Source organism: Rhinatrema bivittatum, chromosome 4, assembly GCF_901001135.1.
Source record: "Rhinatrema bivittatum chromosome 4, aRhiBiv1.1, whole genome shotgun sequence".
Lineage (NCBI taxonomy): Eukaryota > Metazoa > Chordata > Amphibia > Gymnophiona > Rhinatrematidae > Rhinatrema > Rhinatrema bivittatum.
The window spans coordinates 228391347-228418594 of record NC_042618.1 but is presented as its reverse complement, the minus strand read 5'-3'; the positions used below and the strand labels follow the sequence as shown (position 1 = coordinate 228418594).

Below are 27248 nucleotides of genomic sequence, written 5' to 3'. Positions count from 1 at the left end.
CGCTCCCTTGATCGTCCGAGACTTTTGGTGCCGATGGCGATGTTTCTCTTTCGATCCCCTCGGTCCTGAGGGGGAGAAGAGGGTGTCGAAGGCCGAGAAGTTGTCGATGCCAGACAGTCACCGGTCGCGGTCGATGCTGGCACAAAGTTGATGGTGCCGGTTCAGATGACATCAATGCAATGGATGGAGTCGGGGTTTGAGCACGGAAGAGAAGTCCCATCTTCTCCATTCTGGCCTTGCGACCTTTTGGTGTCATTAGGGCACATTTGGTGCAGGTCAAGACATCGTGCTCTCGTCCAAGACACATTACACAGACTTTATGAGGGTCTGTAATGGACATGGTACTAGTACAGTCTGGGCACCGACGGAACCCCGACGCCATGGCCATAGAAAAAAAATCGAGCCGCGGTACGGTCAACGGCCAGTAGGCCGCAAGGGCTAAACTTGACGGTAATAGACGGAAAATGGGTAAAAACTTACCGGAGTACCGCGGACAGAAAAAAGTTAATGGAGGGACCCCTGTGAGGCAATTTAAATTTTAATAATTCCGCGAGGAAAATTCCTGTCAGGAATCCTTGCAGAGCTCCTTAACCGCATGGCTACTGCTGCGCGGAAAAAAGAAGACTGAAGAGGGACCCCTGCTGGCTGCAGGGTTAGTGCCAATGCTGGGCATGCCCAGTAGGGGCCAGTCAAAGTTCTAGAACCTTTGACAAAAGTGTTCCGTGATTGGGCTCCATTCTGTGATGTCACCCATATGTGAGGACTACCATCCTGCTTGTCCTGTGAGAAAGGGAAAATCCAGGGTGGGGGGGGGGGGGTGGTGTCTCTATCCCTGCTCGGGGTTCTGCTCTCCCCAACATCCTCAAGGCTTCTCAGCCTCAATCCTGAATCTCTTCGCCCTCTCACATGGCTAGCCCTGCCTCTGTCCCCACAAGCTTGCAAGCCTGCCTCCCAATCAGCCTGCAATCTCGTCTTCCTAGTTAGTTAGCCATTCCCTTCCCCTCCAAAACCCACCTGCCTCCAGCCTCTCCCTAGCAAGCCTGCCTACCTATCTACCTCCACCACCACCACCATCTCCCCCTCCTACAAAGCAAGCTAGTCTCCTTAAACTTTGCTCTATATGTTTTCTCCTGCATGGTCCTGAATAGTTGATAGATGATGCTGGCACCACGCATTCTCTGTATTCTTGCTGATCTTACAGACTCAGTCTTACACGATCAGCACAAAACTACAGGCACCTGCACGACGCAAACTGAGAATCGCACGACGCAAACTGAGACTCACACAGTGCCAATATAGGAAGAAGCAGCAGGAAGGCAGGCAGGCCATTCTGATGCTTATGGGGCAAGAGAGGTGCCTATATCTGCAAAACATAAAAGCAACATCTGAGAAACCTGACTAGATTACTGTAACACAATGTATCTTTTCTCTCTGCTTGCTCTTACTCTCTTAACAGTTGCTCAGTTCTCTATTCTTGGGTAGGAGTTTAATTATGCAACTGTATTTCTTTCTCTCCCTGTTCCTAGTGCATTCTCTCCTCACTGTGAGCTCAGCTCCATCTCCCTATGTGTCAGCCTTCAAAGGGACATGCATGGTCTAAGCACATTACAGGGCTCCTCTCAATAGCATCACTCCTAGTGAACACTGCTGGGGTATTCTAGTGTCTGGTATGCAAATGAACAGAAAGGAACCTCTAGCTGCAGTAACGTTCATAGGAGCACAAATTATGGACCAGAGGTGTAATGTGAAAATAGGACAGATGAGTGGAGGTGATGAAGAAGAAAGAAATAAAAACAAAGCACATCGGAAGTAAAAAATACTAACCATAATAGGCAGATATAAGATGATAAATTAGTCCAATAGAAAGTTAATATTTCCTGACTTGCTTTCTGGAGCTGACACTCCCTACCTCAGATCCTGAAAGCGAGCCTAGGAAATGCATTAAATTTGTCCAATGAAAAAGGGATCACCTTACTTTTTTTTTTTTGTTAGTTAAAACTTTATTTCTGTGCATTCAAGTGGACTAACAAACAGTACACTACGTTAATCAATAGGAAGAGAGAGAAAGAAGAATTGGCACAGGTGAAATATTTCCCTAGGCCTTTAATGATTATTATGCCATGGCTGGGGAAAATGCAATCGAAAAGATTTTACAAGATTTCATAAAATAACTTCTGCTTAGAGAGAAGACATGAAACAGCTGTGAACCCTCCCTCAATCACTCATGTCCCCTAGATCCCGGAGATCAGCAAATGAGGCCTGGCTTTGTATACTCTCTGTAAGAGGTTAAGTTAACTAGCACCCGCAAATGGGAAGTTTTACTTATAGGAAAATTGGTTCTTACCTGCTAATTTTCGTTCCTGGAATACCACAGATCAGTCCAGACAAGCGAGGGCTTTTGCATTCCTACCAGCAGATGGAAGCAGAGAATAAAAGCTTTTCAGGCACTGCTACATAACCGAGAGTTCTTCCTGCAGTCCCTCAGTATTTCTCTGTCTCCAGCAGATGGTAGAGGTGCAAACCTGTTCATTTGCTGGTAGGGATGCAATTCCCCCCCCCCCCCCCCCACTTGTCTGGACTGATCTGGGATATGGACAGGAACAGCATCTTCTCTCTGGAATGCTTTGCTCAGAGATTTGCAATTTATTCCTGACCTATTATAGTTCAGAAAAGCCATTAAGACCTGTCTTTTTTTCTGTTACTTTTGCTTCATAATGGCTACAAGAGCTTTGCTTGATTGTGGGTCAGGGCTTTGTTGGCTTATTGGGTTAATTTTAAGATGAATTCTCTGGTGGGGGCTTCACACTCATAATTTTAAGGTTTTATGTTCCATTTTTTACATCTATGCTATGGACTTTTATCTGTTGTCTGCTTATGTAGCTGTTGGGATATTTATTCTGTTATGTCTGTGAGATATCTGTATTGTGCTTATCAATAAGATCCTATATAACTGTTCCTGTTGTACACTGGCTATTGATATAAGAGACAGGAAATGCAAGACAAGAAAAGTCCATTTAAGCCACCCCCCGTGTCAGAAAATATCAAAAACCTTCTTACCACCACTTACCAGCATCCAATCTCAACAATACCAGGTAGACTATCAATGCAGCCAAGACAACTCTTTTGAAGGGGATGGAATGTAAGCAGCTCATCGCTGATCCCAGTACTCTGCGCAAAAGCTTCAATGAATTCACGAGTGATTTGGGTACATTGCCTGGGATTTAAAAAAAAAAAAAAAAATTAAAACAGAATGTTACTCAGAGGAGAAATTGAAACCTGCGAAAGGTCCTGGGTTAGACCACCTGGGGCCCATTTCCAAACTGTCCACATTGGGAACGAAGGCCACAGGTACTTTTTACCCATGCACTTTATTCCAAGTTCAGAGAAATCACACACACACACGTTTGCTTTGAGACTTGCAACAGGTACACAGATTTTTGCATCATATTTTCCCATGGAAAATAAGGTGCATAGAGTTGAAAATGCAATCTATAAGCATTTATCTTCCTCCCTGACCTGAACATGACCCTGGAAAGCCTGCTCTACGTACAGCTAAAAAGTACAGGCGGTAGGGCTGGCCCCCTGGCTCAGTGGCCAGTGTAATGCACTTCATGCATAAGGTCCCTGGTTTGATTGTCTGCACCCTGAGAGGGCAGGGATGCTGCAGGGACAGCCCAGGGGTGGGGGGTGGGGGGGGGGGGGAATCTGGTGACTAGAAGCCTAGTTTCAGGCTTGAGGGCTCAGGAACCTTCTTCCCCTGTTTGGACTAAAGCATAGCAGTGAGAACCTTCCCTTCAATTCCCTATGATTTCTCTGGCTTCTTCTGTTTTCCCTGGCTCTATGGCAGAAATCTCAGGTGGTGCCACGTCTGGGTTTGCAGGTGCATCATCACCACTGGCCCTGCCCCTGCACTGCCGGCTGTTTCTTCTACAGCAGAATACAGGAACCTCCGGTATATAAATTATTTTAAATAAATAAATAAAATAAATAAATAAATCCTAATAGCAGTGTTCTCAATAATCTTCCATCGCTGACCTGACCTTCACTGCAGGCACTACCACAATGGAGCTTCAGCCCTAGCTGCCAACCCATGCACTGCAGTCAGCCCAAGACCATTTGAGCCACGCCACCCTGGAGCTATCATGATTCCCTAGTCTGGGCACCATTGCAAGGGCATTCAGAATGCCCCAACTTAAGTAAAATGACATTTTAAATATTTTTTACTTAACCACACTGGCACTAGGGACGAGGCAATGGCAGGAGGCAAGGCTCTCGGGAAAGGGCCACAGCTGAGACGAAGCAGGGCAGGAGAGGACATGGGATTATGGCAGGAAGTAGATGATGGGGAAAGGGGACACAGTGGGTAGAGGGCAGGAGAGAAAGGAAATGGGTTAGAGGCTGGGGAGGGGGGTGAGGGGAGCCAGCACTCAGGAAAGGACCATGAGTGAGGGAAAGCAGGGCAGGAGGGAGAAGTTATTTTCTTAAAAATAAAATCTTACTAGATAAACGAAGCTTGACCGACGTGCCGCAAATGCGCAGTAGAGACCAGCTCTACCGCGCATGTGCGGGCGAGCACGTCGGTCTGAGCCAGCGTCAGAAAGAAAAAAAATGGCGGCGTCCAGTGGCAGCAGTGGGCGGCGACGGCGGTAGCGAGCGGCGGCGGTACCGGCAGCGGGCGGTAGCGGGCGGCGGCGGCGGTAGCGACAGCGGTAGCGAGCGGTGGCGACGGCGACAGCGGCCAGTAGCGAGGGAGGGAGAAGAGAGAGAGAGAGAGAGAGGGAGGGAGGAGGGACGGACTGAGTGGGAGGGAGGGACGGAGAAAGAGAGTGGGAGGGAGTGACTGAGAGAGAGGGAGGGACTGAGTGAGGGGGAGTGGGACTGAGGGAGGGAGTGGGACTGGGAGAGAGAGGGAGGGAGTGGGACTGAGGGAGAGTGAGTGGGACTGAGTGAGTGAGAGGGAGGGAGAGAGGGGGGAGGGAGTGAGTGAGAGGAGGGACTGAGTGGGAGGGAGGGATTGAGTGGGAGGGAGGGGGGACTGAGTGAGAGGGAGTGAGTGGGACTGAGGGAGGGAGTGGGACTGAGGGAGAGAGAGGGAGGGAGGGAGTGGGACTGAGGGAGAGGACGGAGTGAGTGGGACTGAGTGAGAGTGAGTGGGACTGAGTGAGTGAGAGGGAGGGAGGGAGAGAGGGGGGAGGGAGTGAGTGAGACTGAGTGGGAGGGAGGGACTGAGTGAGAGGAGAGGAGGGGGAGGAGTGGGTGAGGAGGTAGGAGGTAGGGGTGGTGAAGAGTGAGGGGAGAGAGAATGAGGGGGAGGTGAGAGACAGAGGGATGTAGCCCGTTTTAACGGGCTTAATGGCTTGTAAATAAATAAAGAAGTTACCAAGCCAAGAATGTGTGCATCAAATTTACTTCCACCTCTCCATCTTAGTGATGCAAGACTGTCTCAAACACACCCCTTCCTCCCCCACCTCTCTCTCCCAGTCCCATCCTCAGTGGTGTCTCTCTCTCTCTTCAGTCCATTCCCACTAGTCTCTCTCTCCTTCCCTCTTCCCAGGCCATCCCCCACCAGTCCCTATCTCGCCCATTCCATTCCTACCATTCCCTCCTTCCCCAGTCCATCCTCACCTCTATCTTCCCCCGTATCGCGCTTTCTTCCCCTAATCCATCCCGCCAGTCTCCTCTCCCTCTCTCTTGACAATCCTCACATCTGTCTCTCTCCTTCAGTTCATCCCCGGCTGTCTGTCTCTCCATTCCCACATCTATCTTTCCTCCTAATCCATTCCCAGTCTCTCTGCCTCAGTGCATCCCCACCAGTTTCTTTCTCTCTCTATCCCACCAATCCAGCCCCACTAGTTTATATCAGTAAGCATTACTTAATATTAAGTTTTATACAATATGAATGATAATAATGTGCATATCATATCTTTGTAATTACATTAATACGTTTTCCATAAATGACATACTATGTAAATATTAAAGACAAATGTGTGGAGGGTCCATAAAACTTTTGGAGGTAGAAATGGGGTTTATGCTCTTAAAAAGGTTGGGAATTCCTGCCCTAGTGCCTTTCTGTTCTGCTTTCCCCATATGTGCAGCTTCCTATCCTCCTCCCCTCAACTATTACCTTCTGCTGCAAACTGTCCTATATTGATATTTAACATTTCCTATTGTAATCCATAAAAATTCAGAGCCAGCATTCCAAATTATTCTTCCAGCCAAAGTATTACTATTACTTAACATTTCTATAGTGCTACTCAATGTAGGCAGTGCTGTACAAACATCACATAAGAAACAGTCCCTGCTTGGAAGAGCTTACAATCTAATCAAGACAAATATACAGGTCAAAAGACTTAGGGAGTTTCATATAGTAAGACAATGGTTACAATTAGTTAATGAGGCTGAAGGTGGACAATCAGGCTTAAGATTTAAAAGCAGCCTAAAAAAGATGGGCTTTTAGATGGGCTTTAAACAAGAGGAGAGAGGGAGCATGACATTCAGCTCAGGAAGACTATTCCAAGCATTTGGTGCAGCCAAGTGGAAAGTGCAGCGTCAGGAATTGGTGGTAGAGGAGAAGGGCACAGATAGGCGGGATTTGTCTGATAAGGAGAGTGCTGATGAGGGGTGTAGCGGGAGATAAGAGAGGAAAGATAATGAGGATCTGCAGTGTCAAGGCTCTTTTAGAGGAGTAAGAGGAGTTAGAACTGTATGCAGGAATGGACAGGGAACCAATGTGGTGACTTCAGAAGAGGGGTTATATGGGTGTAACGAATTTGGAGAAAGATAAGTTGTGCGGCTGAATTTTGGAAAGATTGGGAGGAAGAAAGATGGCTTGCTGAGAGACCTGTGAGGAGCAGGTTGCAATAGTTTAAGGAGGAGGAGATGAGAGAGTGGATAAGGTTGCTGATAGTGTGTTCAGAAAGAAAGGGACATTTTGTCAATGTTATAAAGGAAATAACCACATTTTAGCAGAGTTCTCGCTATGTGCAGAGAAGGAGAGAGAGGAGTAGAAGAGGACTCCTAGGTTATGGGCTTAGGGGACTGGGAGGATGGCCATGTCTGTTATCCACAGAAACAGAGAAAGGAGGAAAAGGGGAAGGGTTTTTTTTTTTTTTAAAGGTAATTGAATAATGAATGTTTACAAAAGACTTGCAAAATTTTCGGTAGCTGAACTTGAAGCCTTAATAATTGCCTCTCCAAAGGCAGATTTTGCTGAAATTTAATAGGGAGAGTCTCTTACTAAAGTTACAATAGTCTTGTAAAATGCCACTGAAATTCATTTTAGGGAGAGGAGACCCTAGACAGAGTGGGACCAGCTCCAAATTGACCTGTATGATTTATCATGAGACGTTAATGTAAACCAACTTACAATAGTGTTAACATGAAATCTATGATAATGAAGTTGTGAGCTGCAAAAGTAGGTAAAGAGTTATTTTGCCTATTAGTGAAAAAGTTGACCTGCTAAAATGCACAAAATACATCGTAGATTTCTTAACACAAAAAATTCCCTCAGAATGGTGTAGTTTTTGTGATACCATCTGCACGTATGTATATGCTTTTACCATCTGCAGTAATATGTGCCTCATTTACACCTCATTAACAATGCAATAAGCACCGTGTTTATGTACATTAATAGCAAATATTAACAGTTTAGTACATTGGCCACCTAAGAAACAGGTTCTTTTTGTGTTATGCTAGAAGCATACCCATGACACACAATAAAGCAGCTGTAACAATATGGCAACCTCCATGGTAAAGCTGCACACTATGAAGGGCTATTACCGAGTTGGGAATCCTTGTGCAATGCTTCCATTATAGGTTGAACTTAACTTCTCCATCCCTACTGCAGCTACACTGCTAGTGTGGTGCTCCCTATTATCTAGATCAGATGGGCTAGGACGGGACCTTGTGGCGGAGAGGAATCTGTCATGCGATACCAACTGGACTAACTTAGGGTGCATGTGCTCTGGGTTGGGGGAGGGGAGAGCATCAGTCTCTGTGTCCCCCTCTGGCTATGGGCTGTGCTAGGCGAGAGGGTAGAAAAGGTTTAACAAACTGGGGACCCGCCAGGTAGTTGTGAATGAATGTTCGAGGCCCTGTAGCCCAGTTGAGGTCACTTCCAACTGAGCTAGAAGCCCAAAGAAATGGGAGCACAAGCTCAAAAATAAAGCTTGAACCTGCAGTCTACATTTCACATTGCTGGGAAAACACATCAGACTGTGGCGTTTTATTTTAAGATTCCCAAACAAATCTTACCTGCCTGCAGCTCTTTTCCTGCGCCTCGTTGCTCTTCTTTGGTCGGCTTTAATGATTTTTCTTGGGCGCCAGGCTCTTCCCACTGCTGCTGCCTCTCTCTGACCGCTCTGAGGGCGGTTGCTCGCTGCTCCTTGCTGAACCCGCAGCAGTCCTTCGCCAGGCTCTCCGCCTCTGCAAACTGGCCCAGGGGCAGCAGCACCTGCGAGAGGTACAACTCCGCCACCATCCCGTACCCGGCCAGGCTCTGGTTGCCTTCGTCGCGCAGCCAGCCGCTTCCCACCTCCAGCATCACGTGCGGCTCCTCCACTTTGCTGTATAGGAGGATGCTGAGGCGCCCGGCCCGAAAATCAAAATAAAGCACAGCAACCTAATTAGAACAGCCGGAACTCTATTTTGCAAACCATTTTAATAGCAAATCCACTGAATGAACTGACTGAGGATCGTAAAGAAGAGGGATCGCTAATGGGGGGGAAAAAATATGCACGGGCTGAGACTCCTTTGTCACTAAAAGCATCTCATGCAAAGGATTTTACCTTACAAAACAGGTGCTAATTTTACTATTTCAAGCTTATAATTTAAATATGCAGAGAAGATCTAACATTTGCTTTATTAAAGGTTTTTAGTCACACTGCTCACAAAGAGAAGGAATTTCAATGAATCACAGGTGGCAATGTCAGACATCCAATCACTATTGAGCAGCAAGAATAAAATCAGACTTCCAAAGGGACAGCCATGTTGTATTCGGCTAATGCCAAATCTAAACCGGCAAATTGTTAATAAGAAGTCAAATTGCCTCTTAATGTAAGTATTTTGGTTTAAGTAACCTTCCCTGTGATGAACTGCTGTGAAAGTCACTTTCTTGAGCCGCAGGCCAGGCTGACTCTTGTACCACACTGCCTTTGTTTTAGGGGGTGGCCTGGAATTTTCCTCCTGCTTCTCTGGACTTCCAGTTGAATTGGAACTGGGGCCCACATCCAGCACTATAAGCCTTCATGTGCAATCACCCAGGCATTTTTCCTCCCCCCCCCATTTTCTTTCTCCTCCTAACTCACATAGCCCAATCATCACATTGACAGTCTTTGGCCAGGAGCCATACACCAGGGCTCCTTCCAGAACCCTGAAATCATGAGCCTTAAAAAGCTGGCCACTATGTGTTGGCATTGCGTGATGACAGACTCTCTCCCTCCTCCAAGAAACTCGAAATGCTGTCTCCTCCGCATCTCCAGCTGGCCTGGGGAGTGGTTACGGGCATCACTATTCCATGTCAAGATACTTAGTCCTGGGGGAATTCTGCACTACTGCGGAGCGCAGAATTTGCGCAGAATTCCCCCACTGCGCAGAATTGCCAAATTCTGTGCAGAAAATGTCAGAGGAGACCCCTGCATGCTGCGAAGCGCGCTGTTCACAGCGAAGATGAAGGCCCCCACGTGCCTTGGGAACCACTCCACTTGCATCAAAGATGAAGGCCCTGGTGAGAGTAAATGTGTGTAGAGAGGTGTGTGTGTGTGTGTGTGGGGAGGGGAGAGGGGTATGAGAGAAGGGAGGGGGTGTGAGAGAAGGAAAGGGAGGATGAGAGAGAGGAGGGGGAGGGGGAAGAGGAGAGAGACGGGAGTGAGAGGGAGAGCAAGAGCAGGGGGTAAGGAGAGAGAGACAGCAGGGGGTGGGTGTGAGAGAGCGAGCAGGGGAGTGAGAGAAAGAGTGTGTGTGTATGTGTGTGTGTGGGTGTGTGGGGGGGTGTGCTTGAGTGTGGGTGCCAGAGGAAGCCTACATGAGGAGATTGTGAAGGAGTGTATAAGTGTGAGAGACTGGGAGCTGGTGTGTATGAAAAAGGGATCGTGTGTATGTGAGGGTGCCAGCCTGTGTGAAGGGATTGTGTATGTGTGAGGGAGCCTATGTGAAGGGATGCGTGAGAGAGACACGGGTAGCCTGTGTGAGGATGTATGTGTGAGAGAGAAAGGGAGCTTGTGAGGGTGTGTATGCAAGAGAGAGGGACCCTGTATGAGGGAATGTGTGTGTGCGAGAGTGAGGGAGCCTGTATGAGGACGTGTGTATGTGCACTAGAGAGAGGGAGCATGTGTGTGAGAGAGGGAGGGACAGAGGGAGCCTGTGTGAGGGGCAGTACTGAGAATGTGGTCAAACTCTGGGATTGGCGATCGAGTGGAAGGGGTTGAGCCTAGAGGTGGAGGGGAGAGACACTGGCAGGTGGAAGAGTTGGGGCCTGAGAGGGCAAAGTGGCCAGGGAGTAGGGAAAGCGAGTAGAAGGGACACTCTTACAGTGACTTTCTAGGGAAATGATGCTAAAAATATTTAAAATTCTGCATTTCTAAGTAATAACATTTTTCTGTATTAATTTAAAAGGTAATTAAAGACTGTCATGTAAATTGTGTTATTTTGACCAATATAAAGTTTGCAGAATTTTAAGTTTTTATGTGCAGAATTCCCCCAGGAGTAGATACTGAAGGGCTTTAAAAAAATATCCCACAGCCACATGATCATATTGCCTCTGTATTGAACCATGGTGAGACGGCATCTTGAGTACTGTGTGCAGCAGAACTAGAAAAAGATACAGGGGAGGGTGACAAAAATTAGAGAGGATGAATGGCTTCCTTATGATGAGAGGCTACATATGCTTGGGCTCTTCAGCTTAGAAAAGAGATGGCTAAGAGGACACATGACAGAAGTTTATAAAATCATGAGTGGGTTGGAACAGGTAAATAAAGGATGGTTATTTACCATCCCAAATAATACTAAAACAAGGGGGCGCTCCACAGGGCCAATGGAATAAACTGCACTTAACCTGTCGCGGGTTTCTGCGCACGTAATTACGTGTGGTTTTCTGCACTAATCTTACACGTGTATGCAATAACGTGTATTCATGGGCAATGCAGGGAGCGGCACTAGCATGGAGATCACTTAGGGCCTCATTTTCTAAAGTATGGCAGGCCTGCAATACTTTAGGTAATGAGGGGCCGAAACGGGGGGGCGGTCCTGCGCTAGCCGGCAGTGATCGCACCGCCGCGGTGCGATCACTGCCGGTTTTGCACCCAATAGCACCACCATAGGAGGTGAAGCTATTGGGCGCGAACTCGGACGCGAAAAGGCCCTAACCTTTTCATCGTCTGTGGCGTCTTCGCGGAGTCGGCCCCGGTGACGCCCCGACTCCTCCTCTTCCGGGGCCGACTCCGCCCCCATCCTGGTATCGCACGCGATAAGGGACTTTTCGTATGCGAAACGTCCCTTATCGTGTGCGAGCCACTTGGAAAATGACCCCCTTAGTGAGGGGTTTTTAGCACTCGGGTCAGGGCAGGAATGAAGTTAAAGTGCCTGTCTGGAAGCTCTTTTACTCCATTGCTGGCATTAGTTTGGTTGTGTGTCTGTGCAGCCTTTTCCTTTGCTGGGTGCCCAGGGCCTGTTGATCACTCCTACTACTCTGAAAGCTTTTGGTCCTGGTCCCGTTGATGCTGCAGCTCTGGGCGGAATTGGTGCTTTGTCTGTAGCCCCCTGAGATCGCCAGCCCATCCATCCTGGCTCCTGCTTTCTCCTGGCAGAGCTGATCCACGCCGAGCGACCACGGGCACCCGGTGAAGAAAAGGCAGCACGGACACACAACCACACTAATGTCAGCAATGGAGTAAAAGGATCCAAGGGGGTAGGAGCTGAAAATGTATTTTTGAATAGTAGTAACTTGAAAATAGTTAGAAATCAGTCTGCAACATTTTTTTCATTAGCACTTGTTTTAATGCCTTTGTCCTGCGGCTTTCTGCATCAGAACTTTTAAGCGGGTACTGGTGCATCTTTTTGGTCTTGCGTGTCTCTCATGCAGTTCTCTTGCGTGTATCTCATGCAGTTCTCTTACTACATCCCACGGGGCCACCTGTTCTTGCCTCGCATGCTCAAAAAAATGATTGCACAGAAAAATGGTGCCAATTTCAGCGCGGGTCTTATTACATCGGTCCCCATGAAACTAACGAACAGCAGATTTAAAGCATACTATAGAAAGCACTTTTTCACTCAATGCACAATTGAGTTGTTAAATCTGTTCCCAGGGTACATAGTCAAGCAGACTAGCAGTGTGGAGTTTTAAAGAGCTTTGGCCAAATTCCAAAAGGAAGAATCCATAAACAATTATTAGCTAGGTAGACTTGAGAAAGCCAGCGCTTATCCCTGGGAGTGGGATATAATAAATAGATCAACTACTGGGGATCTGCTGACCCAGACTGGCCACTGTCTGAGTCAGGATGCTGGGCTTGACTGACCTTGGTATTACTACATGCCCTGTCTCCAACTATATCACTTTAGATATATTTTTTAATATTTCTTTAAAGAACTTTTCATTCCCTATAAAAGGAAAGGGATTTTTCAGGAACATTTGCCAATATTTTTTAATTTTTTAGCATTTCTTCAGCTGTGTTCCAAACCTACAGCAAGGAATCTGACATGAGACAGAGTACTCAAAAGGAATTGCCCTTAATCACAGCCCCCAGTTTCTAGTGGCTGATCTTTCAAGATTCTGTGGTAAAAGTAAATCTTGTGGCAGATAGTTGCAAGATTCTGCAGCAATTATATGGCAAATATGCATATTTTTGCATAAAGTTTCACATCTCTCACCAAGCAAAAATTCAAATTTTTTAAATTTAAAACCCTTACATGTGTTAAGAAAAAATGTTAACTCTCTACAAACACAACATTTAGCATATACAAAAAAAAAATCAACTCTTTAACAAGACACAAGTTACAAACTTTACAGTGAAACACTTTTCTTTTGGACTGAAATACAGTACAAAACAGTTCAGTACTAGCTAACTCAATACAGTCGAGCACTGTGACAAAAATCACGTTTCCAACACATAGAAGCTACAGATAGCCCTTTGTGGCACGCACAACCATATGTGGTAGATGTGCCCATATAGCCAATTTTGGAGGCAATTTTCTATTAAAATATCTAAAGTTGTTGGGTTTTCGCTAGAACATACTGCAGACTTATGCTTACTAGGGATAGTGGCAAGGTGAAATGTAATTTTTTTTTTTTTGTAAATAATTTTTATTCACACTATACATTACATAACAATAGAAGATCAACAGGTGTTATCATGCAGTCCTCCTAAATAACATGCTCATATTACCAGCTGTCATATAACAAATGAAACACTTCACTTAAAGCTGCTATCTATCATCTGCTAATCCTTCAATGTCAACAGTGATTTTTCAATGCAGTATCTCAACCCTACCCCGACTTCCCCCCAACCCCCCCCCACTCCCTATGCCCACAAGATAAAAAGGGGTGAAATGTAATCTTGCCTGCTAATTTCCCTTCATGCTAAACCACTCCTTACACACAGGAATTTCCCTCCTCCACAGCTGATGGAGACAAAGGACACACCCTTTGCCCATATGACACCAGGTGTACCTATAAGGGCAGTTGCCAGTTACCTTCTTTCAAAGCATAAGTGGACAATTACCCTACCATAGATTAGAATGTCGTAAATAGAAGCACAGGAAGAAGAACTGGAGGGGAGCGCATCCCTCCTCCGGTACACTATATTCCCCCTATTTCTTCATTTGTTGTTTGTTTTTTCTTTTTTTTTTTTAAAGATATGCAGGCCGATACAGTAAGGCTGCGTTAGAAAGAGTGCGGTAGTGCTGGGCGCACCCTCATTTGCCGCACGCACAGTCCGGATCACATACCGCCCGATACAGTATTTAAATGGCAAGCAAATGAAAGCCGCGTCCAACGCGCGTCCATGAAGCGCAACCCATTTTACTGAGGGCAGAGGCATCTACCTCTAGCATGAATAGTCAGGCAGGGTCTGGGTGGTGTAGGCAGAGATTATGGGTAAACTCCCATTTAAGCCGGTTTAATGCTTGGATGGTTTCCTTAATTCCAATGCCGGGCATAATCCCCTGTTTTAGTGAGGGCAGTGAGTGGTGTGGCCAAGTAGGAGCAGCCGTAGATGAACTAGTGATAATAACTGGTGAACCACAAGAATTGCTGCATGGCCTCGAGGCCCACTAAGGTTTATTAATAAACAGTATTCGGTGAGATAATGTTATGTGGAGTAAATTGCTAATCTGCACAATCTTAGTATTTGAACTGAAATACTGATGTACACAACATACGGTTGAAGTTTAATCAGCCATGATTCCATTCAGCACAGTCTTCCATAATTACATCTTGGAAAATCACACATAATGTTATCTCCCTGAAAGCCCCTGAAGCAGCCTTGTGCGAAACTCGGCCAGAGCTGGGCTCTTTTATCAAGATTATTGTGTGAATAAATAGACCCTACCCAAGGCAACTGGTCTGTCTTGCTTTATCTTTACCTTCAGAGCTGTAGCTTACAGGGAAGCATCAGTCAGGAGTTTCTGTAAAGTGTCAGCAGGAATTCCTAGCGTCTATAGAAAAAGAGAGTTTGCATCCAAGTTTATAGGTACTGTTGAGGAAGTGCCCAAGGAGGGTCCCTTGTGAAGAGTACCTACTACCAGGGAGTGCAAATTTATTAGTGACTGCGCCTATAATTTTTTCTTTTTGACAATTTTTTTGTATTGATGTGCAATAAACAAGTGTCTCTTTTATGATTTATACCTGCAGTTAAGCATCAATAAAAGATTTTATTTTGAACATTAGCCACTGTGTGCCTGGGTGCTTTTGTACAGGACTATTGCAGAAGACCTCTAGAAAAACCTTAAGGATCTTGAAAGATTTTTCTTTGTTCCTGGAAGTGTGTCAGTCAGAATATGGGCCCAGCACTCCCTGTGAACCGGTGAGACAGGGATTACATAATGTACAGTAATGCACGAGTTACTATACCCTAATCCTCCAAGAACTAGCAGCACCCATCTGTAAAATACCCTGAAGGACTTACCACATCTCAAAGATTTTCAGAGGCAGCTTTTCAGGAAGCTTGTAATACTGCAGTAGCCAGGAGAGGACCTCTCTCCAACGGTTCATCTCTGCCAGGGCCTGCATCCCCACAATGCACAGGGAGGCTTTCACATCCTCACACCTGCTCAATAAGCAGCAGAAACAGGCAAAGTATAAAAGGGAGAGCAGAAGTTCTGAGAAGGTGAAAAAGCAATTGTAACCCATGAACCAGGAATTTTTTCATGACAACTCACTCATTAGCAGCATTTTCTTTTTATAATCGTATGTATCTTGCCATAGGTCATGCACAGTCCTTCTCTACCTCCTCCTCTTCCTCTTTATGTTTACAGAGTAGAAACCAAAGATGGCCTCTCTTGCCTGGCTCCCACTATCTCAGCTTAATGCCCTGGAACCTAGCATTGGTTCCCAATAGGCTTTCTGCAACTTTCTGGTCAGTGCCAGTGCAAGGGGCAATCAGGACAGATCCTGGCCTACAACCACCAGAAAGCTCCATTTTGATTTCCAAGCCCACTATAAGGGAGAGAGGCAAAATGGGGATATTGCAATAGCCTCGTGATCCACTTCTGTTTTGGCCTGCAGACTCAAGTTTATTATACAGGTATTTAGAGAAAATATTGAATCTTTTTTTGTTTTTTTATTCAGGAAAACAGTAAAATACATGTAATTTTCGTAAAACATTTCTGGCTAACCATAAAATTTCAACTCCCTATTTAAGAACTTCATGCAATATGATGTGAAATGTCTCTAGTTCCTTCAGAGTATCACCACTAGAATTTTGGTAAGAGCCAGAACTGTTGACCACATAAAACCTATACTCCACTAGCTGTACTAGCTCAGTCAAAAGCAGGATAACATTCAAAACACACTACTTTATTTACAAGTGCGTAAATAAGCAAGCTCCTGAGTACCTCTCCCAACTTCTCTCCTACGCACCCACATGAGATCTCCAGCCCTCCCGAATGGCTCATCTTTCCTCTCCTCCTTTGGCTTCTACCAGATTGCCCTGCACCATGCGTTGTGCTTTCAGCTATTATGCATTGAAAATTTAGAACAAGGTCCCACTACCCCTATGACTTGAGCCTTGCCACCTTTCTTTCAGTAAAAAGAAAAAAACCAAAATAAAAGAGCTAAGGAATGGCTTTCAGCCAGGTCTTCTCTGCTGAGACCATATTCCCCTTGTACGTCTAATTAAGGACTTGTATACCCTGGATTCCCAATACTATTCTAACTGTAAATTTTCTCAGTTACACTTTGTCTGTTTTTAAATTGACTGTAATCTTCCCGTTAGGCCATTCTTGGTAAAAGGTAGAATATTAAATGTTTATAAATAAGTATAATAAAAGTAATGAAATCTAAGGTCACTCTTCTGTTTTCAGAATGCTTTGCTTTTTTTTTTCCATCCAGCTACTTTGTGCTTCCAGCTCAGAAAGAACCAGGATTGAAATTCAGCATCACAAGCCTTCATGTGCAGCTACCCAAGGATTTTTTTCTCTCTATTTTATATCCCTTCCCAATTTAACTTGAGTCCAGTCAATCCAGTGACAGTCTTGGGCTGGGGGCTGTGCACTAGGGCTCCTTCTAGAATCCTGCAACCATGGGCCCTAAATCTGGCCACTATGTGTCGCTACTATGTAATGACTGATTACATCTCTGCAGCATCTCCAGCCCTGATTGACCTGTGCTGGGAATCAAACTCAGCTCTTCCGCTGAACTGCTAGGGCAGTCCGATACAGTAAAAATCACGGGACAGCGGGTGAGCGCCCGCTCCCTGGCGCACACACAGGCCACTCTCCGGTGCGCGCGATTCAGTAACTTAATTTATTTAAATTAGGGCCTGCGGTAAAAAGAGGCGCTAGGGACACTAGCGCATCCCTAGCGCCTCTTTTTTGACAGGAGCGGCAGCTGTCAGCAGGTTTGACAGCCGAAGCTCAATTTTGCCAGCATCGGTTCTCAAACCCGCTAACAGCCACGGGTTCGGAAACCAGATGCTGGCAAAACTGAGTGTCCGGTTTTCAACCCGCGAGCCGATTTCAAATTTTTTTTTTTAACTTTTTTTAAACTTTCGGGACCTCCGACTTAATATCGCCATGATATTAAGTCGGTGGGTGCACAGAAAAGCAGTTTTTACTGCTTTTCTGTGCACTTTCCCGGCGCCGGCAGAAATTAATGCCTACCTTTGGGTAGGCGCTAATTTCTTAAAGTAAAATGTGCAGCTTGGCTGCACATTTTACTTACTGTATCGCGCGGGAATGACTAATAGGGCCATCAACATGCATTTGCATGTTGCAGGCGCTATTAGTTTCAGGGGGGTTGGATGCGTGTTTTCGACGCGCTATTACCCTTACTGAATAAGGGGTAAAGCTAGCGTGTCGAAAACGCACGTCCAAATGCTGGTTAACAGTGTACTGTATCGGCCTGAGAGTAATCTTCTTTAACAACCACAGAAGCAAAGCAGATATAGAGAGAAGCCATGAGAGCTGCATCATTATTCTGGCCATCCTAAATTCACTCTGTGTCATTTAAAAGCTGCTCAAACACAAAATACTCAGCTTTCTCTCACCCCAGAGGTTACATAATATGGAGTTTATCATAACGGTTTAGAACATCTTTTTTGATAAAGATTTAAGTTTACAGTTACTGATTTGCTACTGCTTACTTCTATAGTGCTACTAGACATATGAAGCAGGCTTTAGCATGCACTTGTCTGTCCAAGCGCATGCTTAAGCCTGCTTCTCCACATGGTAGAGTCAGCACATTAGATTTACACATGTAAGTCGATGTGCTGGATGACTTTAGGCATGGACCAGCTAACTTTATTTGCGTGCACCTGGACAAAGACATGGTCCAGGTTTGAGAGGAATAACTTCAGCACCCACAAAGAATTCATTTGGCCCTTCACTATTCTAGAAAGGACACAAACAAGGAACAGCAAACACTGAATGCAAGAGAACATCTATGAAAGAGGACTGGCATCCACTTGCTATTCAATTCTTGAAATGTAAGAAAGATACATTTCTGACACAACAGAAAGTGTTTAATCCACCCACCCGTGATATTAATAATTAGAAAACACCTGTCCTCAAAGCCAGTGGGGTCATTACAGTTTTTAAATTCTCCTCCTTCCATTTTTTTAATGGAAGTATTTATATAAAAAAAAGAAACGAACACATTACACCCATTTTAACCTCTCTTCACTGGCTTCCTATTCTGCACGAATTACCTACAAATCTATGAGCATCATTCATAAAATCTTAAATGATGATCTTCATGGTCTAAAAGGCTTAAACATAACCCCCCAAAACCCACAAAGAAACCTATGCTCCAACAACACAGGATTCCTAAACATCCCCACCTTAAGAGACGCTCATCTTTCAACTATGCGAGAAAGAGCATTTTCCATTGCTTCCCCCAAAACTTGGAACACCCTACCCATAGAACTGAGGACCCAGCACATCCAAAAAACATTTAAAAAAGACCTAAAAACATTTTTATTCCGCAAACTCTATTCTAACTGACACCTGATCATCCCAGCACTCAACAGAACTCACAAGCATAATCCTCCTCCTTCATGCTCTCCTGATGTACCCTCCTTTTCTACCCATCCCTGCTCATTCCCTTGATCCGTTAAGTTCTTTGAAAATGTTCTCTGCAATATTCTGTTATTCAACGACTAAGAAAATATGTTGATTGTTCACAAAACCCTACTGTTCCCAACTACTATGTTAACTCCATTTGATTGTAAGATAATTGCATATGTTGGATGATAATTGCAGATTTGTAAACCGTTGATGGCTCTACCGAATAACGGTATATAAAACCCTACAAATAAATACAATAAATAAATATTCCATTATAGAAGAAAATGCATTTTGTTGTTTGTGGCTCACTCTCTTATGAAAGAGGAAAATCCCAAACCTCATTCTTAATTCCCATCCCCCAAAAGCTTCATAAATACTGCACCTGCAATCCTCTCCATTCTGATATTCAGCAGCGATGGTCTCACAGCCTCTCTTACATAGCTCCAGGGAACTGCTGAAATCCCTGTGCACCATCAAAAGGTCAGCAGCGTCTTCCAGTAAGGCCAGTGTCTGGTACAGAGCCATGCTGCTTCCTGAGCCTCTGAGCCCTACTAGTGAGGTACATGAATCGTTCCTCATGAGGATTTACCAAACAGGGTCTGCTTCAATCTGATCACAAAATGAATTGATAAAAGTACATTAGCACCTTTTCTTCGCTTTCTAATTGCTGATCCACAGTTTGTGTTACTCAAGAGCGGTCTGAGACATGGACTTTAGTTTGAACAAGATTTGAAACATTGGTTCTGTGCAACAAAGTGCCGATATTTATACGTTTAAGAGAAGGCTGAATCTACTACACTAACACTTTTAATCCAGCAGCAAAACACTAAACGGGAATCGAAGTTATACTTAAACCCACTCTACTAAAATATTTAAATAGTCCAAAAGTATATTGCTCTGAAATGAAGACTCCTAAAAACCTTTTTGAATGGAAAACCGATTTTTTTAACTGCCTATGCCTCAGCAGTTATCGCGTCTGTTTTTGTTTTTTTTTTTAATCTATCAGCTATGCACTTTTGTCTGTCACTAACATACAGCAAGGCAAACAAATAATTTAGATAACCTATTTTAGTCAGATGCAAATAACGCCTAGTATTCGGCAAAAGCTCTCTTCGTTCGCTCTAAATGCAGATTGCAGACAGAGGATCGAAGTCCTGTTGAAAACTCAGCAGTGTGCGGCGCAAAGGACATTGGGATTTGTAGTTCATATAATTCTAAGAATTCGTTTACAGGGACGACTGAATGACGATATGGAACTACAATCACCGACAACCAGGAAGAAGGCGCTTGGGTTTCTTCCGTGGTGTTTACGGCCTTAGGGCATCAACGATTTATCGCCTTCTGGTGGGCCTAATGGTGTTATTTCCTTTCATTTTACAAGGAAAAATGCTTTTTGTGTAAATGTACCACTGCCTGCAGCGGAGCCACGGGTGAGCGGCGGCCCAAGAAGAAAGCCCTGTCAGAGGCCAGCAGACTCGCCGGCCCTGCAGCGGAGCAGCGGCCGAGAAGAGGAACAGGCCCGCAAGGCGCCAATGGACCCCATCCAACCAGCGGCCGAGAAGTGGAGTAGGATCAGGAGACCTGCCGTCAAAGGAAAAAAAAAAAACCCCCGCTTAGCGCAAGGCACCCATTTTCATGTTCATTCACGTGTGCCGGCCCTGCGGCATTCAAAACACATTCAGCCAATAAGTGCTCAATGCTGATCTGTACGGCGAGGTCAGCTTAGAAGACGTGCTAGCCTCGACAGTTTTGAGTACCGCAAGCACACGAGGAGTACCAGAACAAGTTTCCCCTTTCCCTCCCGATAGGGAGCCTGCCTGGGAGTGTGTGCGCGCGCGCGTAGGTGAATGGCAGTATGCCGGGGGGGGGGGGGGGGGGGGGGGGGGGGGGGGGCGGGGGGGGGGGGGGTATGCGTATGTATGGCAACCTGCCTTGGGGGGAGGGGGAGGTGCGTATGTGTGAATGGCAGCCTGCCGGGGGAGTGTGTGTGCAAGTGAGTGTGAATGGCAGCCTGTCTGGGGGTATGCATGCGCGCATGAATGGCAACCTGCCTGGGAGCTTGTGTGCGCGCGCGCGTGTGAATGCAGCACGTCTTGGGGGGGGGGGTGCGCACGCGTACGCGTGAATGACAGCCGGTGTGGGGGGATGTAAATGGTAGCCTGCCTGGGGGGGGGGGGGCGGCGGCGTGAATAGTAGCTTGCCTCTGTGTGTCTGAATGGTAACCGGGGTGGGGGGTGTGAATGGGAGTCTGCCTGAGGAGCTGGAGGGTGTGAATGGGAGCCTGCCTGTGTGTTGAGTGTTTGTGTGGGAGAATGGAAGCCTACTTGGGGGATGGGGATGTGAATGGGAGCCTACCTGGTGGAGGGCGGTGTCTGAGAGAGAGCATGTGAGAGTGGTAACCTGCATATGAGAGTGTGAGCCTGTGAGTGTGGAATGCCCTCCAAACTCACTACGCCAGATTTCCAATAGTAAGGATTTCAAAAAGTCGTTAAAAACATATCTTTTTAAAGAAGCATTTAAAAACAAAGAATAAGAAGCAAGGTATTTTTCTTTCTCCTTCTCAATTGATATAATTATTTTATTTCTGTCCTTTCATTTTATTAAAATAGATTTATTAAATTCTATAGATATAAAATTGTATTTTTTATTGTATTTTTGCTCTATCTGTATTTTATTTTATTTCCTCAATCTTAAAAAAAACCCCAATTATTTTTATTTTATTCTTAATTTGTTGTTAGAATTATTTGTAAACCGTTTTGATCAAATTCCATTTGCTGTGATGGTATATAAGAAGTTTTAAATAAATAAATGATTGATAAGGGCCAATTGATACTTGTTGAATGCAGAAGGAAAGATAATGATCGGAGCCAGTTATAGACAGCACCAGAAAGACCTAAAGATGGAAGACAAAAAAAGAGGATTGCATGGTCAATAGTTTCAAAGGTAGCAGAGATATCGAGGAGGGACAGCATATCCTGGGGTCCAGTATCAAAGCCCTGACAGAATGGTATGACAGCTGAACATGGTAGCATTTCGATGTTGTGGACTTTTCAGAACCCAAATCAGTACTGATCCAGTATATTATGTTTATCAAGAAAGCAGAAGTTGTTTCAAGACAATGTTTTTCAGTGATTTATACCAAAAATGAAAGTGATGAAATGGGCGATAGTTTGCTATGACAGTGAGATCAGATGAATCTTTCTTAAGTGTGTTTGAATTGTGGCTCTATTTAAACTATCAGTGGACAATGAGAAATTAACAAAATCTGTAATGAAATGGTCGATATCATGATGAAGTATCTTCAGTAATACAATAGAGCAAGGGGCTAGAGGCAGAGTTGAGCTTGGAAACAATCTGAACAATGTCAATTTGTGAGACATTGGCAAAAGTATCCCAGACTGAACCGACAGAGGAGGCTTCTAGGAAAAATAAAAAGTCATGGGATAGGTGGCGATGTCCTTTTATGGATTACAAACTGGCTAAAAGACAGGAAACAGAGAGTAGGATTAAATGGACAATTTTCTCAGTGGAAGGGTGTGGGCAGTGGAGTGCCTCAGGGATCTGTATTGGGACCCTTACTTTTCAATATATTTATAAATGATCTGGAAAGAAATACGATAAGTGAGGTAATCAAATTTGCAGATGATACAAAATTGTTCAGAGTAGTTAAATCAGAAGCAGATTGTGATAAATTGCAGGAAGACCTTGTGAGGTTGGAAAATTGGGCATCAAAATGGCAGATGAAATTTAATGTGGACAAGTGCAAGGTGATGCATATAGGGAAAAATAACCCATGCTATAGTTACACAATGTTAGGTTCCATATTAGGTGCTACTATCCAAGAAAGAGACCTAGGCGTCATAGTGGATAGCACATTGAAATCATTGGTTCAGTGTGCTGCGGCAGTCAAAAAAGCAAACAGAATATTGGGAATTATTAGAAAGGGAATGGTGAATAAAATGGAAAATGTCATAATGCCTCTGTATCGCTCCATGGTGAGACTGCACCTTGAACACTGGGTACAATTCTGGTCACCGCATCTCAAAAAAGATATAATTGTGATGGAGAAGGTACAGAGAAGGGCGACCAAAATGATAAAGGGAATGGAATAGCTCCCCTATGAGGAAAGACTAAAGAGGTTAGGACTTTTCAGCTTGGAGAAGAGACGGCTGAGGGGGGATATGATAGAGGTGTTTAAAATCATGAGAGGTCTAGAATGGGTAGATGTGAATCGGTTTTTTACTCTTTTGGATAATAGAAAGACTAGGGGAGCACTCCATGAAGTTAGCATGTGGCACATTTAAAACTAATCGGGAGAAGCTCTTTTTTACTCAATGCACAATAAACTCTGGAATTTGTTGCCAGAGGATGTGGTTAGTGCAGTTAGTGTAGCTGTGTTTAAAAAAGGATTGGATAAGTTCTTGGAGGAGAAGTCCATTACCTGCTATTAATTAAGTTGACTTAGATAATAACCACAGCTATTACTAGCAACAGTAACATGGAATAGACTTAGTTTTTGGGTACTTGCCAGGTTCATATGGCCTAGATTGGAACAGGATGCTGGGCTTGATGGACCTTTGGTCTGACCCAGTATGGCATGTTCATATGTTATTATTATTTATTAGGCTGATTAATCACAATTTTTACATACATATATCAATGCAATGTACATACATTAAAGCATTAACATGCCATACATTAAAGCTAAAGTGATGTTTGGGGGTGAGTGCAGTGGCTCATGGGTCCGAGCCACAAACAGCTAATCTTGACAGTCTATAGATGAAATTAAAGAGGAATTTGAAAAGCAGAATATTGCCATTACTGAGATAGATCATCATTGAACAAACAATGCAAGAGATTACCACGGAACAATTGTCTATCCAAAAACAAGAGCTTAAAAAGTAGAATTCGACCTTACAAGACCAGATTGAAGATCAAGACAGCTGCAGCCGTCAGAATAATTTATGGCTAGTGGGCCTGCCAGAGAGGATGAAGGATCATGATCTGCCTCAATTTTTCCAAGTATGGTTTCCAGAGATTTTGGGCCTCTTGTTTGAATCAGAGCCTATAGTCACTGTGAGAGCGCATCGAGTGGGGCCAGTAAGGGAGAGTGGAACGAAGCTGAGACCAGTTGTGGCACGCATTCTAAACTTTACGGCTTACTGTAAGAAAAGAGAGGTGCAGTACAATAATCACAAGCTTTTGCTTTTTAATGACTTCTCTGCTAAGGTTTTTTGAAAGTAGATGGACATTAACTCCGTTATGCTCTGAGTTACATCGCAAGGGGATAAAGTTTATTTTACAATTTCCTGCAAAACTGAGATTTTTCATGGTGGGAAAAATGATTTTGTTCAAACCAAAAATCAGGCTGACAAGTTTTTGGAAGCATTGCCTCGTGAATGATTTTTTTTTCTCTGGTCAACTAATATGAATGGTTTTTCTTCAGATTACGTCTATTTATAATCAAAAAGATAGTATTTTGGTTACCTTAAATGTATAGTTATAGTAAACAACTTTCATAAAAGCAGGACTGTGTTGTTATTGTGCTTCTGCTTAAAGAGGTTTTTTCAGCGATGAGATTCCTGCAGGTCTGTCAGTTGTAACAGTTACTTTTCTCCTGACGTCAGGCGAGTGGAGAGTAAAGTATTACAGAACCACTTTTGGTCTCTATGATGTTTAGGTCTGCCTTCCCCTCTATAGAAGATTTTTAACTCTTGAACGGGCAAGGTTGCTATATATATTTTTTTTTCTTTTTTTCTGCTTTCCATGATGCACTGTGAGCAAGGACACCTTGAATGGATTGTTTCTACTAAAGACGTTTTGTTATTACAATAAAGTACTGTCCTCCTATTTGCAAGGTTAAGTTACAATCTCTACACGATTTAGTGATGGTTGTTGTAACCCTTTCTCGGTGGATGCCACTTATCCTGAAGGGCCATAAAAGAATTTATATCTGGGACTGTCTTCTCACTTCTTATTCCCCTTTCCTGTATCCCCAAGGTGTGGGTCCTTTCTGTGAGGTTGAAGGCTAACCTTGGCCCAGGCATGGGAAACCTTCTGTGTGTGTGTGTGTGTGTGTGTGTGTGTGTATGTTTCCCTTGATTTTCAGTGCAGGTACCTGAACAGACTAGGCGTGGCTCACAGACTAGTGTTCAAATAATATTATCTTGTCAATTACAATAACTTAATCAATATATATAAATAACTCAAAGTCCATTTACATCTAGCTTTGACAGAAATTTTATAGGATATTTAATGTTCTCCTGTGCAAGTGACCCTTAGTGTGGGAAGCTGAGAAATTTGTATCCTGCATTTGGAAAGAATGGGAATCCCAGTGGGGCCAAGGTGTCCTAGCTGTACGTAGGGTCCCTGATGCCCACAGTAGCTGAGGTTCACGTTGCATGTTGCAGAGACTCTGATTGGGGGTCTCCTGGTGTTCTTTTTCCCTTCTCTCAAATGCAAATCTTGTGGGACCTTTCTGGGGGAAAGGCTTACTCCTGGAAGAAGATCTTAACTTCCAGTCCTGGGCAAGGAAGAGGGCAGAAAAAATATTTCCTTCCCAAAAGATGGTACAATTTTAATAAAACCAGGAATCTTACTATGGTCTCTGCAACCTTCTCTTGGCTGGGCGAGAAAGGTATGCAGATCCCTCCTGCATTCCTAGAGGGGATTTCTGCCTCCTAAATGCTGCAGGTCTAGACAGCCAAAAATGTACAAATGCAGTCAAAAATCTTCTTTGATCCTTGTTCCCTCCAGGCTTTAGTATAAAACACTAGAAGGGATATGTCTCTCCTTCACTGTGCCTAAAAGAGAGAGCACACAGAAAACCCTTCCTTTATGGAAGCAAAACTACACTGCTCCCACTACTCCTAGGCTCACCCTCCCTTACCAGAAAAGGAAACTACCACCTAGATAAATGTCAGAGGAAGGTACCTTAGCGCAGCGGTTCTCAACCGGTGTGTGTCGCGACACGCCAGTGTGTCGCCAAGCACTCGCAGGTGTGTCGCCACACTTCCCGGTCCCCCGCTGACCTAGCTGCTCCCCCCTACCCGAGCGAAATAGGTCCTCCACCCAGGCTTAAAATGCTGATCGCTGGGCAGGACAGCTGGAGTCAGGGGCACCGGCATGCTCTCTTCTTCCCGTCCCCCCCGTCCCCCCACCACCACCACGTCCCGGAAGAGGAAGTGGTGAGCAGCAGCTGTATGCGCGGTAAGAAGAGGCCATGCTAGTGCGGGCAGCATCATGCCAAAGAAGAGAAGAGAGGCGCGGCCAGAAGAATGAGCAGCGCGGCTCGGAGTAAATTGAGGAACAATGTCAACCCCCATAGCCGATGGAACTCCTTTCTCTGCTGCTGCCTTTAGGGTTGGAAGTGGAGGAGGCTGCTGCTGCCGCTAGTTCTGGGGGGGGTGGGGGGTGGAGGGGTATGAGTGAGTGAATGAGCAAGCATATGTATTTGAGATCCTGTGTGTGACTGTGAGTGAGACAAAATGGATGTGAATGATTGAGAGCCTGTGTGTGAGAGATAGCATGAATGTAAGCGTATGATTGAGAACCTGTATGTGTAAGTTTGTGATTGAAAACCTGTTTGCGGTGTAGTTTTGCAGATGATGTACAAATTTTACTACCCATAAATGATTCACTTCAGTCTACTTCAAAGCTATGGGAAGTATATTTCACTTCCATAAAACAATTGCTAACACACATGTCATTATCCCTAAATAGTTCAAAGACTGAAATACTTTATTTAACTAATAAAGTAACGGAGAAAATTGAAACAGAAATTAAGTCGTTAGCACCTTCCTATGAGATTAAGTACGAAGTAAGAGATCTGGGCCCCATTCTTGATGCGGAACTGAATATGAAGGCTGCGATAAAGGCCATAAATAGAGATGGCTTTTACAAACTGCAAATTAAAAAAAAATTAAGACCTTTACTACTTACAGGAGATTTCCGTACAGTGTTGCAGGCAATTATATCACCAAAATTGGATTATTGTAATGCCCTTTTGCTGGGAGTTCCACTTTCAACTCTGCGTCCTCTGCAGCTTCTGCAAAATGCAGCTGCGCGGGTTCTGTCTAATAAGAAAAAGTACGATCATATCACCCCCGTTTTGAGAGAGCTGCATTGGTTGCCAATTAATGCAAGGATCCATTACAAATGCTTAATGCTAACGCATAAAACGGTATATGGCAGTAATAATTTATTTATTTTTTATTTTTAATTTTTATATACCGACATTCTTAATCCGATGTAAATCATAAATAATGAATGGTTAAATTCTTCTCTGCGTATACACACCCCAGCACGTAATTTGAGATCATCTGAGAAATCCCTGCTTACAATCCCTTCCCCGAGAGTTGCTCATTTGAGTTCAGTCAGGGAGAGGACTCTCTCTCTGGCAGGACCTAAAATCTGGAATGCATTACCACTTGAGATTACATCAGAATCATGCATTCAGAAGTTTAAAAAACTCCTAAAGACCTGGTTATTTGAACAGGCTTTTAATGACTCAAATGAGGCTAGCCGTTAATCAC

At 44.5% G+C, this 27248-nt stretch overlaps 1 protein-coding gene across 3 annotated transcripts in view; it reads right to left on the bottom strand.

The window, feature by feature from the left end:
• The window catches only part of PEX26 (peroxisomal biogenesis factor 26), a 28986-nt gene extending 8678 nt beyond the window's left edge, over positions 1–20308 (bottom strand). The window contains exons 1-6 of one of the 3 annotated variants that reach the window (XR_003856423.1): positions 19778–20059; positions 19097–19323; positions 15117–15257; positions 8254–8579; positions 3068–3214; positions 1285–1363 (exon numbers count right to left, since the gene is read on the bottom strand). Coding sequence is in view for 2 of the 3 variants with exons in the window: in XM_029599811.1 (XP_029455671.1) it covers positions 3068–3214; positions 8254–8579; positions 15117–15257; positions 19097–19293 (811 nt within the window). In the remaining variant the exon portion in view is untranslated. Of the gene's footprint in view, positions 1–1284; positions 1364–3067; positions 3215–8253; positions 8580–15116; positions 15258–19096; positions 19324–19777; positions 20064–20121 lie in introns of those variants that run through there. The other 2 variants (XM_029599811.1, XM_029599810.1) reach the window with 2 other exon arrangements.
• Positions 20309–27248: the final 6940 nt, after the last annotated feature.